At 32.7% G+C, this 18839-nt stretch overlaps 2 protein-coding genes across 3 annotated transcripts; both read right to left on the reverse strand.

Annotated features, from left to right (window-relative positions):
* Positions 1 to 491: 491 nt before the first annotated feature.
* Positions 492 to 5584, reverse strand: LOC146896811 (G-type lectin S-receptor-like serine/threonine-protein kinase At1g11300). Its single transcript, XM_085738277.1, has 7 exons — positions 4175 to 5584; positions 3812 to 3940; positions 2635 to 2786; positions 2341 to 2551; positions 1647 to 1887; positions 1391 to 1541; positions 492 to 1147 (listed from the first exon to the last, which is right to left on the reverse strand). The coding sequence occupies exons 1-7, from the start codon at positions 5457 to 5459 to the stop codon at positions 836 to 838; spliced, it is 2481 nt and encodes an 826-aa protein (XP_085594403.1). The 5' UTR covers positions 5460 to 5584; the 3' UTR covers positions 492 to 835.
* Positions 5585 to 11267: 5683 nt separating this feature from the next.
* On the reverse strand, positions 11268 to 17326 carry LOC146896812 (G-type lectin S-receptor-like serine/threonine-protein kinase At1g11300). Of its 2 annotated transcripts, none has more exons than XM_085738279.1 (7): positions 15826 to 17326; positions 14995 to 15120; positions 13707 to 13858; positions 13412 to 13622; positions 12646 to 12886; positions 12368 to 12518; positions 11268 to 11962 (listed from the first exon to the last, which is right to left on the reverse strand). In XM_085738279.1, the coding sequence occupies exons 1-7, from the start codon at positions 17114 to 17116 to the stop codon at positions 11609 to 11611; spliced, it is 2526 nt and encodes an 841-aa protein (XP_085594405.1). In that variant the 5' UTR covers positions 17117 to 17326; the 3' UTR covers positions 11268 to 11608. The 2 variants fall into 2 exon arrangements, with proteins under 2 accessions (XP_085594405.1, XP_085594406.1); XM_085738280.1 differs by having other exon boundaries at positions 14995 to 15114; positions 15826 to 17257.
* Positions 17327 to 18839: the final 1513 nt, after the last annotated feature.

The following is an 18839-nucleotide window of genomic DNA, read 5'->3' on the forward strand; positions in this document are numbered from 1 at the left end:
AATTTTCTATTTAAAAAAAAAATTGCTTACAAGACCCTACCAATGTGGATGCTCTTAGGTCTCATTTACTTTGTGAAAATATTTTCGATTTTCATTTTACAAATGTGTTTATTTTAACTTTCGAATAAGATGTGAGATTCTTGAAGCAATCATATTTGTGATGGAGAGAAAATAAAATGTTACCAAGAGAAGATTCATTTTTGTTGGAAATGTTGAATACATTTTTTGTCATTTTCATTATTTCTACAAAAATGCGCACAATTGTTCATTTTAATATATAATATATTACCTCCTACCTATCAAGTAAAATTAACTCAAATTTTCGAATGTGAATGAAGAAAATATTTTCATAAAGTAAAGGGAGCTTTAAATTTGAAGATAATTAAGAATATGGACGTCTATATTTGCACCCAATTTTTTAGCTACCATATTCGTTTATGGCTAAATAAACTTCATCACAAAGTTTGAATTAAAAGATAACAAACACTTAATATTTGAAACGATAGACTCATATACTTCATATATCACAGTTGGTTCATTGAATGACATCAGTAAGAGTTTTACAATCTGTCTCAAAAATAGCATATGCTCCTAGGAGTACCGTTGCAGCCTCTCCCTCCTTAGCCTGCATTACAAATTCAGTTCAAACAGTATAGAAGTTGCATACATACTTTTGTTGCTGTGACTTTTCTCTTGTTAAATCCACTTGTTCCGATTTCGCCATTAGCACCAAACTACCATAGCCAGCTTGCTCTTCTTTTTCACTACTCTTATGTGATTCGACTGTTGCAAGTATTTCCTTAACAATTATAGCATTGATCCCATGCATGTTAGTTTACCGGCCTTGGACTTCACTAAGAGTTACATTGTTGTTTGAGTTAGATTGATGACTTTTTTGAGAAGATTCTGTAGTACTCTTTGAATTTTGCTTGTGAACAAATGCAACTCTCCCCGGAGGAGGAAGATGTGTAATTTCACTTACAAGCATCAAAACAACAGTTGATATATTTGGTCTGTCTCTTGGAAGTTCTTGTACACAGAGAAGTCCTATATGTATGCACCTCAACATGCTACTCTCATAGTATGCATCCCATACCTCTGGATCTATTAGAGATATAATGTTATCTTCTAACCATAGCTTCCATGCCTGGTAAAAAAAAATATAATAATAGTAATAAGATTCTTTCTGAATCGGCTTCCAACACTATTATTGGTTAAAATTTATGTGGGTCTTTCCGGTGTGGGAATGAGCACCGAAATTCAGAAAAGTGACCCTAATAAATTAGCGAAACCCACTCAAAATTTTAGACAACAATGAAGTATTGAAAGTGTATTACTAACATTTCTTTTCTCATAGTATGTAATAAAAGAATGGAGTATTTAGACTTACAAAGCCTACAAGGCTAAGAGTATCCTCGTGATGAGAAAAGCTACCGTTTCTTCTTCCGCTAACAATCTCTAGTAATAGAACCCCAAAGCTATAGACATCTGATTTCTCAGAGAAAAGACCCTCCATTGCATATTCAGGCGGCATATAACCACTGCATTTAGAACATATATTACTATAACCCCAAGTAAAAAAAAAAACCACTCATATGTAATACTAATTCCAACATTATAATAGCAAATGAGAGAGTACTACTTACTAAGTTCCAACAACTCTTTTTGTGTTAGCTTCATCATCTTCTCCAAATTTAACAATTCTAGCTAAACCGAAGTCTGATATTTTTGGAATCATGTCACTATCAAGTAAGATGTTGCTTGCTTTTAGATCTCTATGTATGATCCTTAGTCTCGAGTCTCTATGAAGATACATTATACCTCGAGCTATTCCTTCAATTATGTTTGATCGCTTTCTCCAATCTAAATTTTTCTTTTGTAGTGGATCTGAAGAAAAATAAAGAATACATTAATGCGATGCCAAATTGGGTACTTAAGAACTTTGAACATAAAGAAATATACTTAGGAAACGCTTGAATATACAACATAATTAAGTGCTTATGTATAAATTATTTTGACAATTAAAGAGCTAACGAGGATACTGAAAAACAACTTATAACACCAAGTTATATGAAGGAGTTTCAAAACATTGGCTGACAATATTATTAGCTGTTTTATAGGATCTTTCAAATACTTGATCAAGTGCTTATATAATAAGTAAAGTCCAAATAAACTTGTCGAAACACTTAAGCAAGTGCTTATATTAATTATTAAATTATGGACTTTTCAAGAAGTTTAGCTAGCATGTGAAGAAATTATTCACTAATTTTTTAATCTACCACTAAGTCAGCTAATAATTTTAGTTTGAGGCAAGAATACAAAAGAGACCAAAGAACTAACCAAAGAGAAAGGCATCCAAACTTTTATTTGGCATGAACTCATAAACCAACATTTGCTCTCCTCTTTCAACACAACAACCTAAAAGTCTTACAAGATTGCGATGTTGAAGTTTAGAAATCACTACTACTTCATTCATGAATTCTTCCATTCCTTGTCCTGATGCTTTTGAGAGTCTTTTCACGGCAATTTCTTGACCATCTTCCATGACTCCCTAGATAGTGTAAAAAATATTTTAATATTGATTTTATGATATATAATACAAAAGTTGACATACAAAATCTTAGACAAAATCACCTTGTATACTGGGCCAAAACCTCCCTTCCCAAGCATATTATTAAAATGAAAACTGTTTGTGGCAGTTTCAAGCTTTTCAAAATCATATAGTGGAAGGTCATCCAATTTCATTTTTTTATGTTCTCTGGTAATCATATTTTGAGGTAGTCTTCCTGGATGCATTTGTCAGTTGTTAGAAAAATTTACAACATCAAAGAAGTTCAAAATTTACAAAAATTGAAATTTAACATATATGATTATTCAATAAATTGATCCCACGCAGAAGAAATAAAACTAATGGAATTTTTGTACCAAAAAAAAACTAATGGAATTTTGCTAACCCCAAATAATTATTGGTTAGGAGAGAGATAGAGATAAAAGCACCCAAAAACACCAAAGCTAAAGGCACCCAAATGCCACCCGTTCCATAACTACCATTCTCTCTCATGTTTAGTCCTTGAACTATTAAAATATTTAGTTCCTAAACTATTAATCAATTATTAATATATAAAATTGGTCTCACACCTCCTTTAAAAATATGAGATAAGATAACTCGCAGAATATATAACTTTATGGATAAAAAATAATTTATGCACTACTTATTACTCCATCCGTCTCACAATATTAGTCGTTTAAGGTTTGTGCACGATTATTAAGAAAATGATTAATTGTGTTGATTTTAATGATAAAATTAATAGCATTTACTAAAACACCCTTATTAATTGTAGTTAGTGGAGTAGTTAAGTTGGATGAAATTCAATAAATAAGGAAATAATAGTGGAAAAAAATAATAAATATTGCATTGATATTGCAAAGTGACAATTATTTTGAGAAAAAGAAAAAATGGTAAAGAGACAATAATTGTGAGACGAAAGGAGTATATTTTTATAGTTCATTGACAAAAATAGAGAGATTATGATATAGTTTATAAATCAAATTGATGATTTATTCATTTTGAAAATGACATTACACCCTCCAATAAATGTCACTCACTTTTTATTTTCTCCCTTTTCATAAACATGAATTGGGTTTATCATGTCTATTGTGATCAAACCAATGCCTATGCTAGATAGAGACATCCATTATACATATGTTTATCATTAATTTTTTTCCATATTTTCTCAGACAAACCTTATTGGAAAACAAAAATCTTAATGCACTTCAATGCAAGTTTGAAATAGAAATCAGGAAACTTTACCTTTATGCCTAGCAGAACATTTCCTCCACAAAAGATAAGCACATATAACCAAGATAAGTGCTCCTATTGCCCCAGCAATTACAATGATTAAAAAACTCTTGTTGTGTCCCTTTTCCTTTTTAACAGCAACTGTATAAGATACAAATTATTAGAATAAATGAAAGCTTAAACAAATTAATGCATTTTCAGTAGTTGAAACAAAAAGAATGTTTGTCCATGAGGTGTCAACTCGGTGGTAAAAGTTTAATGTGTAACTTAAAGCGACGGTGCTTTAATGCATGAAACAATTGTAAAATAGTTATTAGTGTCACATTTATTAATAAAATTAAACAAAGCTCTTTAAAAGAAAGAGAGAAAAGATACCAAGTTCTGCCGGCACACGAACGAAGAGATCAACTCCACCATTAGGAAATTTCTGCAAATCAATTAACTCTCCAGTCCAATACATACAAAATATAGAAGGATCATATGCATATGCCAAACAAGAACAATTTGCCAAACAATCTGCTCCACACTTATCTTGATCAGCATTATTTGTTCTCACATTAAAATCAGGAGGTTTCATATTATGATACACCAAAAATCCATCTTGCTTAACTACAGTTGATCCATTCTTCACCATCTCACACTTCAAGTTCAATCCCTCTTTCCTCACACAACCATTAGTCCAATTTCCTAAACTCCATTCCACAGAATTCTTTGGCTCAAACCCATCAAAACAACTACAAATTGGCACAGTTGAATTATCACAATTTCCAAATGGCCCACATTTTCCATAAAAATCACACTCATTTTGATCAACCTCAAGTCTAAAAAGTTCCTTTTTATTCATATACTCAATCAACTTAAGTGTTCCATGTGGTGTCAATGAGAGAATTCCAAACAAAGTTTTGTCGGCGAAATTGTAAGTAATATAAGTAGTTCCATCATCGTCTTGATCAAAACGCCAACCGGCTAAATACTCAGTTAACATTCTCGGTGATCCGAGAAAAACCCTTCCATTCCATGGACCTGTTCTCCAATGAATTTTCTTATCATCCCAAATAAAAACTTCTGGTGCATCCAATCTTTCAAGACTTGCTGAATAATGTCCTGAAGAAGGATCATTATCACTTTTTCTTGATACAAAGGATATTTTCTTACCTGTTACTTTGTTAGCTGCAATTCTCATGGTTGGCACAGCTGCATCTGCAGGGTGTGTGAAACTATCCCAGATTGTTGCTCCAGAACTGATGTCTCTCAAAATCAAGTTTCCTGAATCAGCAAGTTGAGCTGTTGAATTTGTTGAAGATGAAATGTTTGTTGACCAAATGATGATACCATTTGGTTTGTTCAATATTACAAGATTTCCATCTTTGTGAATTGTGACAATTCCATTTGAATCTTTGAGTGGTTGATCTCTGTTTGCAATCCATATGTTGTTGGTCTCATTGATGTACCAAATTCCTAGGTAACGGTTGGTTGAATTTAATGGGCTGAAAAATCCTAGCATGAAGTTTGTGTTGTTTGAGGTTATTGTTTCATTGTCTTTGAGTGATTTGGATGGTGTAATGGTATCATTGATTGCACTATAACATGAATAAAAGGTGCAAAATATAAGGAAAGTAATTATGAAGAGGTAATTTAAATTGTGACTTAGAAAAGCCATAAATGTGTAACAGATTGTAGTATGATGTTTTTTGAGGAATACTAGGATTTAGTTTGGTTTAATGAGGGTGTTTTTTTGTTCCATTTAATAATCAAATTCATGTGGAAGAAGGTATTGTTGTTGTTGAATTATGGAGTCGTCGAGATGCACTATAACTATTGAATTTCCAATTATTTGACTTTAACTACGCGTTAAGCATGGGAATTATTACATATAAAAATTGGAAATGTCCCTATTTTCTGATGAAGCCAAATTGTTTATGCTTGTGTAGCTATTTGGAGTGTTGTGACAAGCTGTGTCGACAGTCCAGTTTGGATTGATTCTGAGATAAACATTTATAAAATTCAAACATTGGATCAATATGTGGCTTAATTTGATTTGGATTGCTTTCTTAAAATAATAAAACTTGATTGTATATAACTATAAATTTATATAATTCAATGTTGACTAAACATGGAGTGATACATGATGATAATGGATTGATCCATGGTTTTACTTTTTGACTAAAAATTCTGAAAACTTGGCTATAATTATGTTGCAATTTTTCACTCTCTTATCTCTTTCTAAACACATAAATAAATCATTCATACATATTTTTCAAATAAGAGTTAAAGAAACATAAAAGTTTTTCCTTCATCATCTTCTTCATTATTATCACACAATTCTCAAGCACATAATCATTTGGAATTGGGTGTTAGATATAGATTGAGAGAAAAAGTCTGATTTTGGTTTTATAGTTCGGAAAATTGGGTTGAAGGAACTTAGGGATTCTTAGCAAATTTTCCCAAATTCGGAATTGAATTTGGCGGTTTTCATCACGGATTGGGTCAAGGGATTCGGGGGTGCGCTAGGCGCACAATTCAATACACATTTGTACTTCAAACTTGTTGTCATGCGCCCCGTGCGCCGTGGAGTACATGAATCCTTTTTTCTTCAGCTTTTGAACTATATAAAAGGACAAGATTTTTTTCCCGGTAATATTGTGAGACCAAATGAGGGAATTTTTAAGGTTAATAGTTGGTTGCCTTTTGGGTAGATTTTAGGGCTGAGAAACATCGTAAACACTTGGGGTATGTGGAAATCTTTGATCTCTTGTTTATGGGAAGAGATTAGAAAATAGGTGGAAATTAGGTTGTTCTTGGAGAACTAGTTGAAGTTAACTTCATGTAACCTCTTAGAGAACTCTCTCCCCCATGTGTAGGTCACTGTGGGACCGAATCGGGTACACAAATTCCTAGTGTTTTGTTACTCTCTACTCTCTTTATTTGTTTCTCTTTGATTGTGATTTTATTTTACAGTTGATGTCTAGATTAGATCTAGATTTGTTGTTGTTACTTGAGATTGTTTGTTTGCTGCCATTGATACTTAATCCAAAGATCTAGGTTTAATCCACCGAATGTAATCCTATTTGAGGAACGTTGAACACTAGATATGGTACTTCTCTAGTTGGGTGAACATTGATTCCCGGTAAATATATATTACAAAATTAATAGTACTAAGTAACACGAGTTTAAGTAGCTCAACTGATTTAGACAAAATTTAATAAGTTTTAGAAGTTGAAAGAACCTAGGTAAATAAGAAAATACTAATATAAGAATAATTACTATTTTTTGTCTATCTAAAAGAATGTAATTGATAAACGCTAAAATAATTTTGTCTTTCGACAAAGTGGTAAGAACCAACGAACTTTACTTACACACAAGTTATAAATTTTGACATTGTTCGTTGAATTAGATTTTATATATATATAATTTGATGTGATACAATCAGTTTTCATAATATAAATGTCCAAAATAATTTGAAAAAATGGATCATGTTGAGTTTTCGAATTCTTTAAATCAATATGTGACTTTCTTTTGAATTAATTTGTATATTGCAAACAAATGCTGCATAAATCAAAAGAGACGACGACCATTTCAAAGGCACCATCTACATTTATAAAGTTAAAATATTCATTTCAATTCCAATAGAATAAAAAAATAGAAAGTCAACAAAAGATAGGACTTAGGAGTAAATTATTACTTATCATGCCGACGTTATGATTGTGACTTTGATTTTCTTCACAGCTTAGAATTAGATCAATGATTTGTTGGTGGAATTTCACATCCTAGTCAACAAATCACACATGTCATATCACATTTTTGTTTGGCTGCAAAGAAAGAAGACAATGGAGTGTGTGTGGTGGCTTAGGTGAGTTTCCGTGATAGGTTTGAGTTATTTCACTCTTCATTCATAGTAAGCGTGCCCTTGAGTAAGATGTAAGTTGAAATAATTTATTTTGAAATACTATTTTAACCTTGAATGATATCTATGGACTATGGCCATGAATAATACTTCATTCATTCCAAAATAATGATTCAACTTGACTATATGTATTATTCACAAAACAAAATATGATGTCGTATTATTATATAAGATGTTGTTGGATTTATCTCGACGAATATTTTTTAAATATAAGAAATATATATTGGTGATGACATGTGTGCAAATCAACAATATCATATTTTGAGACTAAAAATGTATATTTGTTTTGTCTTTGGAATCACTTTTGGCCTTCGATACTCAAAAATCAAACACTCTAATTCTAACTTAGTGTGTATTTGTTGATATGGTAACGAGATTTTTTTCTTTTTACTAAAGAAAATTCTTTTTGAAGGAAACTAAAGAGAATTCTGATATGGTACGAGAGTTGATTCTGATTATATCAAAGTAAACAATTTAGAATTAATTAAATTATGAATTGTTTGATAGTGATTGTTTAAAATGAAATTATATATAGAGAAACGTTTCCCTATCGTTGAACTTACAAAATGTTACTACTAATGTAGCCAATGAAGGTCAAAGTCTGGAAGGGTTAACTTAGATTTCAACAAGAACATACATTTTCTAACGACATTTTTAGTTACGTCATTATCCTTACTTAACTTCAGTACTGTGTGGTACTAATAGACAAAAGAAAATGATGTGAACACAATGTTTTTGCTGACATTAAAAAATGTTGGCATCTCACAATGTTTTTGCTGACATTAAAAAATGTTGGCATCTTTGAATACTTATTGTCGTAGAAATCGTGTCCTCGCATTTTAGTTACGCGCTTTCCTCGTACTTCATCGTTGACCTGTAATGGGAGACTCGGAGTGATAGATAGATGGATACAGAAATTCAGTTTGAAAAAAGAAAAGTTAATTTTATATTTTTTTAAATGAGTTTTTAAATTTTAAAAAATATAAATCTAATTAAATCAAACCGAACCAACTTATTTTTCATTAATTTGACTTTGGATTTCGAGACAAAAAAAATTTGTAAAAACTTAATCAAATAAAGCATTATTGATTGGTTCGTAATTTTTTATCCTACTAACCAAACTAAAGTGGCTTGTCACACAATAAGACATCTCATTAATCATTTGAGTGTTAATTCTTTTACATTTTTTGTTATTAATCATCGGTACATGATCCATGGTGGTCATGTATCGGAGATGGTGCCTAATGATCATCCAAGAGTACATAGATGACATGATAAGTGATTTCTTTCGCCTTAATTACAAGTTATGGATTGAAGAAGACAGTTGTTCATCAAATTGAACTTCTTAAAACTCAAATATTTCAATCATCTACGATTCATACATCCATTATTCATCAAACACAAATTCCAAAAAACATCCTGAAATTTAAACAATCAAGAGATGAAAGATCTTAGAGGTCGTGAGAAGCAACAAATTAGGTGTGTTTGTCAGCTAGAATTTCTGTTTTAGTAGATGAGATGAGATGGTGAAAGAAAATGAATGGACTAAGACATATTTTATATTGGGCTTTAATTTTAGGAATAATCATAAGTGTGTGAGAGGAGGAATAATATTAGCAAAATAGGGAGTGAGATTAGTATCAGTTCGGTTCATCGATTTTTTCCACCTCTTAAATGAAAATAAATTACAAGTATAACCCACTTGAGCTTTTTTTTTTATCTAATTGGTCTAAATCATTAATTCATTTTTTTTTTATTTTTGCGTCAGTCAACAACCAATCACGCCAATATAAACGGCGAGACTATATGAGACTAACACATGTCCATGGGAAATTGAAATTTGTGAAGAAAAAAATTAGAATGGTTGAGATAAGAATCTAAATTTAGACACGGGAAATGATAGATGCGGTGACAAAATTTATCAAGAAAATTTCAAAACAATGTATTTGCTAACACCTTTCCTTAATTACACCCCATTACCTCCCTTGATTTCCGCCGAATAACAAATTTAATTGGTTGAGACCTTTTCTTGTTAAATTCTTGATTTTTTTTGTTGAGGAATTGTTAAATTCTTGATAAAAACTCTCTAGATAAATAGCAATGCTCGTTTAGACACTTGTAATTTATTTTATGTTGATAGGGGTGAGAGAAGGTCCGATGAGGTAGGTCTTGATTGTAGTGATGGTCAAATCGGGTGGTGGGGTTAATGAGGGAGATGTTTTGTAGAGGGTGCGTGGTTAGATCTAGTGTTGAGAGACAATGATAAAATTGTGTTATTTATTTGATCCGACAATCAAAACCAATTTAACCATAGTGAAAAAGTTTATTATTTTTCAATGCTAAATGTCACCTACATATCGACTCGACGTTATTGATAGATGACTCGGTTGCGTAATTTAACCTAACTTCATTTGGAGGGTGGATAAATATGAATTTACTGTAGATTTGATACTTTTAAAATTAGAAAGACATTGTGTATTTATCTCTCTTCTTTAATACTATTAGGGGTGGGAATAGACTAGGTCGGGCCAGGCTTTGAAAGGCCTCGGCTGGCTTACGAAAATTTTTACGGCCTATGACCTATCATAGGCCATTTTTCTTGGTACGGCTGACCTATTTAAAAGTTTGGACCGATCCGAAAGCGTACTTTCAGGCCTACTTTACATTAAGGTCATCAAATAGTTAATTTGACATACTAAATAGGCTAAATAAGTCTTAAAGCCTATTTCACTACAAGCAAATTTTAACAACATTAAAGCTTACTTAAAAGTCTATAACAACAAAGCCTATTACGAGACCGATAGATAGAGAAAAAAATATTTCTATTTTTAATGTATGCAATTATTTTAATATAAAAAAAATCACATTTTAATAAATAGGTATTAATAGGTCGGCCTATGAGACTTAGCATGCTCTGTTAGAAGTCGAAGCCTTACCTATTTAACTAAACAAACTTTTTAAAAAGTTTAAGTCTAGGCCTCTCTACTAAACAGGTCATGCCATAGTAGGCCAGACTGTAGGCCTCCATAGGCCGGCCTAATCTATTTCCAACCCTAAATACTGCTACTTTCAGAACTATCCATTATTTCCGTTTCATTTTTCTTTCTTGTAGATTACACAAAAATACCTGAAGTCATGGTGGTTTTCCCTTCACAAAGATAGTGAGGGAATACATTTCCGACTAGTAGGCGGCTAAGGATGGATTTGAGTTATTTGACTCTCTCTAGTGAGTGATTGAGCTTATCTCGAAAGAATCAAATCTACCTCATTCGTCTAGAATGAAAATAAGCAAAACATATTTATATTTTTTGAAATAAAATATAGGGTCCTGCTTAACCGGTGCCTTGGGGCCTTGGTTAAGCATACCATAAAAGGGAATTATTACTATAAAAGGAAACTGTTTTTGACTTTATTATAAATTAATTACACAATTTCAATGCATTAACTACTATATAATTTCTTTTTTATATCCTTAACCAAGGTGTCCCAGGGCACCGGTTAGCATTAACGAATTTTAACAGCTTCCCTTTTATTTAATGAAGATAGTGTTCTCGACTAGGCAAATTTTCAATCCACAAAGAAATCTCAATATAATGAGCCACATTTTGTTCAGCAACACACCTAATCAATCCAAGTGATCAAATCATTGACTAGCAAACAAATAATTGATTCGGACCTAGTGTCTCTTTAGACATCATCACAAATAAAAGGTCTCTAACCCTTGAAAAAAGTACATTCTCAATTTTAGTTAAACATTTAGGCTCATTTAAAACCACTGATTTGAGCGTTAAAATCCTTACAAATATACAATTTTCGCGAAGCAACAATGCAATTCTGCTTCGCATTCAACTAACTCAGGCAGTTGTCATCTCCAAGTCCACTCTAAATTTTACCTAGTCTTTTTATTACCTGCCTTGGACTTCACTTAGAGTTAAACTGTTGTTTGAGTTAGATTGTTGACTTTTTTGACTCAGAGTTAAACTGTTGTTTGAGTTAGATTGTTGACTTTTTTGAGAAGATTCTGCACTCTTGGAATTTTTCTTGTGGACAAATGCAACTTTTCCCGGAGGAGGAAGATGTGTAATCTCACTTATGAGCATCAAAACAACAGTTGATATATTTGGTCTTTCTTTTGGAAGTTCTTGGACACAGAGAAGTCCTATGTGTATGCACCTCAACATGATGCTCTCAAAGCATGAATCCCATATATCACGATCTATTAAAGATATAATGTTTTCTTCTAACCATAGCTTCCATGCCTGGTAAAAAACAAAATAATAGCTAATAATAGTAATAACAACAACAATAAATTTAGAAAAAGAATAAAAATAATAAAAAAATACTAATAATAATATTGAGATTCTTTGTGATTCTGCTTCGGATGCTCTTTTTACTATTGACTAAATTTCACCTAGGTTTTTGTCATTGTGGAAATGAGATTCTATGCACAGATTAGTGTAGACGTGTCAATAGAGCCCCAAATTTCAAAACCCACTTAAAAAGCCCCCAAGCCCACTAAATTAAAGCAAAGTTGAGAGTGTATTGCTAAACTTCTTAGTGAAACCCACACAAATGTTAAATGTTAGACAATAAAGAAAAGTTGATGGTGTATTGCTAAACTTCTTTTCAAATAAGTAACAGGGGCATGTAATATATATACTTACAAAGCCAACAAGGCTAAGAGAATCTTCGCTGTGGTAAAAGCTACTATTTCTTCGGCCGCTAACAATCTCTAGCAATAAAACTCCAAAGCTATAAACATCTGATTTCTTAGAAAAAAGTCCTTCCATTGCATATTCAGGCGGCATATAACCACTGTATTTAGAGCATACATTACAATAACACAAGTATTGTTGAACTATACCCTTTTTTGTTAGCTTTAATTGCTAAATTTTCATTTAATTCCAACATTATAATGTCAAATGAGATCAAAACTACTTACTAAGTTCCAACAACCCTTTTTGTGTTCGTTTCATCATCTTCTCCTCCTTTAACAATTCTAGCTAAACCAAAGTCTGATATTTTTGGAACCATCTCCCCATCAAGTAAGATGTTGCTTGCTTTTAAATCTCTATGTATAATCCTTAGCCTCGAGTCTCTATGAAGATAAAGTATACCTCGAGCTATTCCTTCAATTATGTTTAACCGCTTTCTCCAATCTAAATTTTTCTTTTGCAATGGATCTTAAAAACATAAAGAATACATTAATGTGATGACAAATTGGATACATTACGAATTTTTTTTTAAGAAGTTAAATTAGTCCACCTAAATTGGCACTAAAGAGAATCAAACTTGAGACCTTGAGGAGGAGCACATTCCTGTGTCCCAAGCCAATACCACTAGGCCAACTCAAGTGGGTTGGATACGTTAAGAATGTTGAATAGGAAGAAACACACTTAGAAGCTTTTCAGATATACAATTAAGTGTTTATGTATAAACTATTTGCATAAAAATAAAAATAAAACTATTTATACAATCGAATACATAGTTATATGATGAAGTTTTTGAAAATTCCGTAACATGTCATAGACTACTTTATAGGCTCTCTTAAATATTTAATCGAGTGCTGATATTAAAAACCTAACCTATAGCATGTTTCAAGAAGTTTAATTAGCATAAAAAAAATTATAAAATTGTTTAGTCTAAAACTAACTCAGGTAAAGAAAATTGATTTGAGGTTAGAATACAAATGAGGTAAAAGAACTAACCAAAGAGAAAGGCATCCAGACTCTTATTTGGCATGAACTCATAAACCAACATTTGTTCTCCTCTTTCAACACAACAACCAAGAAGTCTTACAAGATTGCGACGTTGAAGTTTAGAAATCACTGCTACTTCATTCATAAATTCTTCTATTCCTTGTCCAGATGATTTTGAGAGTCTTTTTACAGCAATTTCTTGGCCATCTTCCAGTATTCCCTAGATAGTGTGAAACATATTTTAATATTAGATTAATGATATATATTAAAAAATAATGACATACAAAATCTTACACAAAATTACCTTGTATACAGGGCCAAAACCTCCCTTCCCAAGCATATTACTATTGTGAAAACTGTGTGTAGCATTTTCGAGCTTTACAAAACTATATAGTGGTAGCTCATCCAATTTCATTTCCTTTTGTTCTTTGGTAATCAAGTTTCGAGGTTGTCTTCCTGGATGCATTTGCCGTGTTAACAATAATATATATTTGCAACACCAAATAAGTTCAAAATTTGCAAAAAATAAAAAAAATTATAAAAAAAAATAAGGAAAAAAATATATATATGCTTCACCGTCAAATGTTGTTTTACTAAACAAATCAATATATTCCACTACTATTTATAAAAAATTAGCAACCTTAGTAAACTTAAAATAAATGAGGTCACTCGGAAATCGACCCATGTATTATCGATCACTAACATTGACGCCTCGGAATATTAGCTCCATGTGCGGCTAATTCTCTCTTTTTCTTCATGTATTGCAAGGTCGTTATGCCCATGTGTGGCTAATTCTCTCTTTTCTTAAGGCTGTTGTATAGGTTAATTGAGTGAGACATCAAATGTTAATTGATGTGATAGATCTCTCGTGGTTTGTCGGACACGAAAACATACGAAGAACGATGGGTAAAGGTATAATTGAAAACCTAAAAATTTATAATCAATCATGAGGATACTTTAGAAAGTGGTTGACGAAGTATAATTTCAACAATCTTAGCTCTCTATTTTTTTATTTCCATCTATCGCTTTTGTACAAATTTATGAAAATCAACCAAACTCTACTCTCTACTTGAAGTAGGAAACTATTACTAATCAACCAAATAATTCTTCCTTAAACTATTACTAATCTATCAATTTAGTACTAATCTATCAATTTAGTTCCTCGCTTTCTTTAGAAATATGAGAGATAATGATAACTCAAGAATAACATGATGGATAAAAAATAAATTATGTCCTACTTATTATATTTTTGTAGTCCATGACATTACACCCTCCAATAAACGTCACTCACGTGTTTTTTTTTTTGTTTTTGAAGAAGCTAAATTAGCCCACTCAAATTGGTATCGGAGATAATCGAATACGAGACCTCGAGGAGGAGCACACTCCCGGATCCCAAGCCAATACCACCAGACCAACCCAAGTAGGTTACGTGTTAAACGTCACTCACGTTATAGCATAGTTTATGCAAGAATCTTTACTATTTCACCTAACACACACTCCCTCACACTCCCTCCTTTGTACTTACCCAATTAGACAACAAAAATGTAATTGCTGTTCAATTCAAGTTTGCAATGAAAATAAGGCAACTTTACCTGTATGCCTAGCAGACCATTTCCTCCACAAAAGATAAGCACATATAACCAAGATAAATGCTCCTAAACCCCCGGCAATTGCAATGATTAAAAAACTCTTGTGCCCTTTTTCCTTTTCATCTGCAACTGAATACGATTTAGATGTGAACTTAGCTTAGTTGATAGAAACATTGCATAATATATGCGATGACGGAGCCAGAATTATTATAAAGTCTGGGCAAAAAATCTGCAACACATTTTTTTCTTCGCATTTTTTGAGATGTAGACATCTTTCACTCTTTGGGTTTGGGATAAATTGCATTTGCAGCAAATAATAAACATTTAGAGAGGTTTACATAAGAAATTGCAAGCAAATAATAAAAAAAACTAAAGAAATTGCCCAACAAAAAATATACATAAAATTTTTTATAGAGATTTATATAAGAAATTCGAGAGGGATTTACATAAAAAATTGCAAAAAATTTGAGTCGAGCCCAGAATGCTCAAAGCTAACCGGGCCTTGGATCCGCCCATGAATATATGTAGGGGTCGGACTTCGAACCCATACACCTCACTTATATTCACCTTAAAGGTGAAATTCTAGCCAACAAGCTATTTGAAAAAGAAAAAAAAAGATTCAGATTATTAGAATAAATAAAAGCTTAAACAAATTAATGCATTTTTAGTAAGTGAAACAAAAGACTATTCATCCATGAGACGTTGGTAGTAGTATAATTGTTTAACCTAAATAGACTATGATTAAACTTAATGTGAGACATACGTAAAAATGGTCATTAGTGAAACCATTATTAAAAATAAACAAAAACTCTAAAAGAAATAGAGAATAGATACCTAGTTCCGCCGGAACACGAATGAAGAGATCAACTCCGCCGTTAGGAAATTTCTGCAAATCAATTAACTCCCTACTCCAATACATACAACGTATAAAAGGATCATATGCATATGCCAAACAAGAACAGTTTGCCAAACAATCTGCTCCACACTTGTCTTGATTAACATCTGATCTCTCAGCAAAATCAGGAGGTTTCATATTATGATGCACCAAAAATGCATCTTGTTTCACTATATTTGATCCATTCTTCAACATCTCACACTTCAAGTTCATTCCTTCTTTCCTCACACAACCATTAGTCCAATTCCTTGAACTCCATTCCACCAAATTCTTTGGCTCAAACCCTTTAAAACAACTACAAATATTTGGTACACTAGAAATATCACAATTTCCAAATGGTCCACATTTTCCATAAAAATCACACTCGTTTTGACTAACCGTAAGTGATAGAAATTGCTTTTTATTCTTATACTCAACCAACTTAAGTGTTCCATGTGGTGTCAATGAGAGAATTCCAAACATAGTTTTATCGGCGAAATTGTAAGTTAGATAAGTAGTTCCATCTTTGTCTTGATCAAAACGCCAACCGGCTAAATACTCGGTTAACATTCTCGGTGATCCGAGAAAAACCCTTCCATTCCATGGACCTGTTCTCCAATGAATTCTCTTATCATACCAAATAAAAACTTCTGGTGCATCCAATCTTTCAAGACTTCCTATATAATGTCCTGAAGAAGGATCATTTTCACTTTTTCTTGATACAAAAGATATTTGCTTTCCTGTTACTTTGTTAGATGCAATTCTCATAGTTGGAACAGCCGCATCCGCAGGGTGAGTGAAACTATCCCAGATTGTTGCTTCAGAATTGATGTCTCTCAAAATCAAGTTTCCTGAATCATCAAGTTGAGCTGTTGAATTTGTAGAATTTGTACTTGAAATGTTTGTTGACCAAATGATGCTACCATTTGGTTTGTTCAATATTACAAGATTTCCATTTTTGTGAATTGTGAGTATTCCATTTGAATCTTTGAGTGGTTGATCTCTGTTTGCAATCCATATGTTATTGGTCTCATTGATGTACCAAATTCCTAGGTAACGGTTGGTTGAATTTAATGGGCTGAAAAATCCTAGCTTGAAATATGTGTTGTTTGAGGTTATTGTTTCGTTGTCTTTGAGTGATTTGGATGATGTAATGGTGTCGTTGGTAGAACTATAACATGATGAAAAGGTGAAAAATATGACGAACGTAATTATGAAGAAGTGGTTTGTGTTGTGAATTAGAAAAGCCATAAATGTGTAACAAATTGTTGGGTGTTTTTTGAGGAATACTAGAATTTAGTTTGGTTTAATGGGGTGTGTTTTTGTTCCATTTAATAATCAAACTCATGTGGAAGATGGTATTGTTGTTGAGTTGGGAGGTCGTCGAGATGCACAGTTATCAATTAGTGGACTTTAGCTATAAGTTAAGCATGTGAATTGTAAACAATATAGGGTTTTGGTAAGATTACAATGACATAACATTAGTAAATAAGGTTACAACAACGATATATTTGTTCTTTCTAAAAAAATAACAAATATATATTTGTAAAAGAAATGCTACTACTACGATAATATATACTCATACATAATGTAACATCCCTTTGTCGGTATCGTTATTTTACCGGTGGATAGTGCCGGAGGAATAAAGTTTAAGGAAAATAAGTTAATGGAAATATTTTATGACGTGTCGGCTTTTTACGGGTAAAATATCGGAGATGGTTTAGCACGCTTAAGTCAAGGGTATTTTGGTAATTGCACGATCAAGGCAAGGGCATTTTGGTAATTTCACTTGGGAAGGTTATTTAAATGTTTTTGTGGCCAAAATATCTCATTTCTTCTTTCCTTTCTCTCTCTTAGTGGAGAAAATATTTCTCTCCCTTTTCCTCTTCTCTTCTCCCACGCACCTTTCCTTCCTTCTTCACCAAATCTTTCAAATCTTCTTCCTTCCATGGCATAAGAGTTTATCTTGTTTTTCCTTGATTCCTTAGACTTTTAGAAGTTGGATTTTGTTTGATTTCCTCTACCTCTCCTCTCAAGAAGTGAACCAAAAGTCTAGGGTTGGATTGTAGCTTGAAGTTAGGGCTTTTGGTTGTGGATTTGAAGCTTGTACTAGTCATGTTTCATGGAGTTAGAGAGTGAAGCAAAAAGAACAACCTTGAAGTTGAATTTGTTTTTAAGACAAGAGTTAGGGTTGGAACTTAAGGTGTTGGAAGATGGTTTCTTCTTGGTTAAGAATTAAAAGAAAGATGATTGGAAGTTGGATTGAAGAGCTAGAGCATGAATTGTGGTTCTTGGAGCTTTGGAAGCAAGCTAGGGTTTTTGGCATATTGAGCTAGGAGCTTGGTGATGCTTCAAGAATTGATTATGTGAGTTCCTTAGTTAGTTTCCCACCCTTTGGGATTGTGTTTTTATCTTGCAAGATAATATGTAATTTAGGGTTTTAAAAGTATAAGTTAGTTGCCCCTTTTCTTACCATGCTTGCTATACTTGTGTACACTTGTTCCATGACTGTTTTTATAAGTTTCTAATGATCCTAAGGGTCACATAGCACTTGAAGATGTTTGGTTTGAGGTTTTTAAGTCAAAAATATCAATTTTGAAGTTGCGGATCGTCACGGCTCGCCACGGCGAGCAAATGGCTCGCGAGGCGAGCTAAAGGGCCGAACAGGGGGTCTGCTCGCCCCCAACTCGCCATGGCGAGTAGGAGCTCGCCTCCCACACCATTTTACTCGCCTAGGCGAGCTACACGATGGGGAAACCCATTGTTTTGCTCGCCTCGGGTCGTTTCGGCGTTGCGCGAGCGGTTTTCTTGTGCGGTCGTTTTTAAGAGAAATAAACCCCTCAAACCAAGATCCTAATTGTTCAAGTTTTAAAAGGAGACTTTCTTATAAATGCAACAAGTAATTGCCAAGTATGGTAAGGCATGGTAAGCGAGAGTATGATGTTTGATTCGGGTAGCAAGATAATCCTTAAGG

Source organism: Medicago sativa, chromosome 8 (assembly GCF_051527215.1).
Source record: "Medicago sativa cultivar Bolivia chromosome 8, Bolivia_mono, whole genome shotgun sequence".
NCBI lineage: Eukaryota > Viridiplantae > Streptophyta > Magnoliopsida > Fabales > Fabaceae > Medicago > Medicago sativa.

Coding starts and splice junctions, on each gene's coding strand:
- LOC146896811 (XM_085738277.1), bottom strand. CDS start 5,459: ATGGCTTTTCTAAGTCACAATTTAAATTACCTCTTCATAATTACTTTC. Junction 1,888..2,340: donor TTTGGATGCCTTTCTCTTTG/GTTAGTTCTTTG, acceptor ATTTTTCTTCAG/ATCCACTACAAAAGAAAAAT. Junction 1,542..1,646: donor AAAAGAGTTGTTGGAACTTA/GTAAGTAGTACT, acceptor TTCTAAATGCAG/TGGTTATATGCCGCCTGAAT.
- LOC146896812 (XM_085738279.1), bottom strand. CDS start 17,116: ATGGCTTTTCTAATTCACAACACAAACCACTTCTTCATAATTACGTTC. Junction 13,623..13,706: donor GTTTTGGCCCTGTATACAAG/GTAATTTTGTGT, acceptor CACACTATCTAG/GGAATACTGGAAGATGGCCA. Junction 12,519..12,645: donor AAAAGGGTTGTTGGAACTTA/GTAAGTAGTTTT, acceptor CTCTAAATACAG/TGGTTATATGCCGCCTGAAT.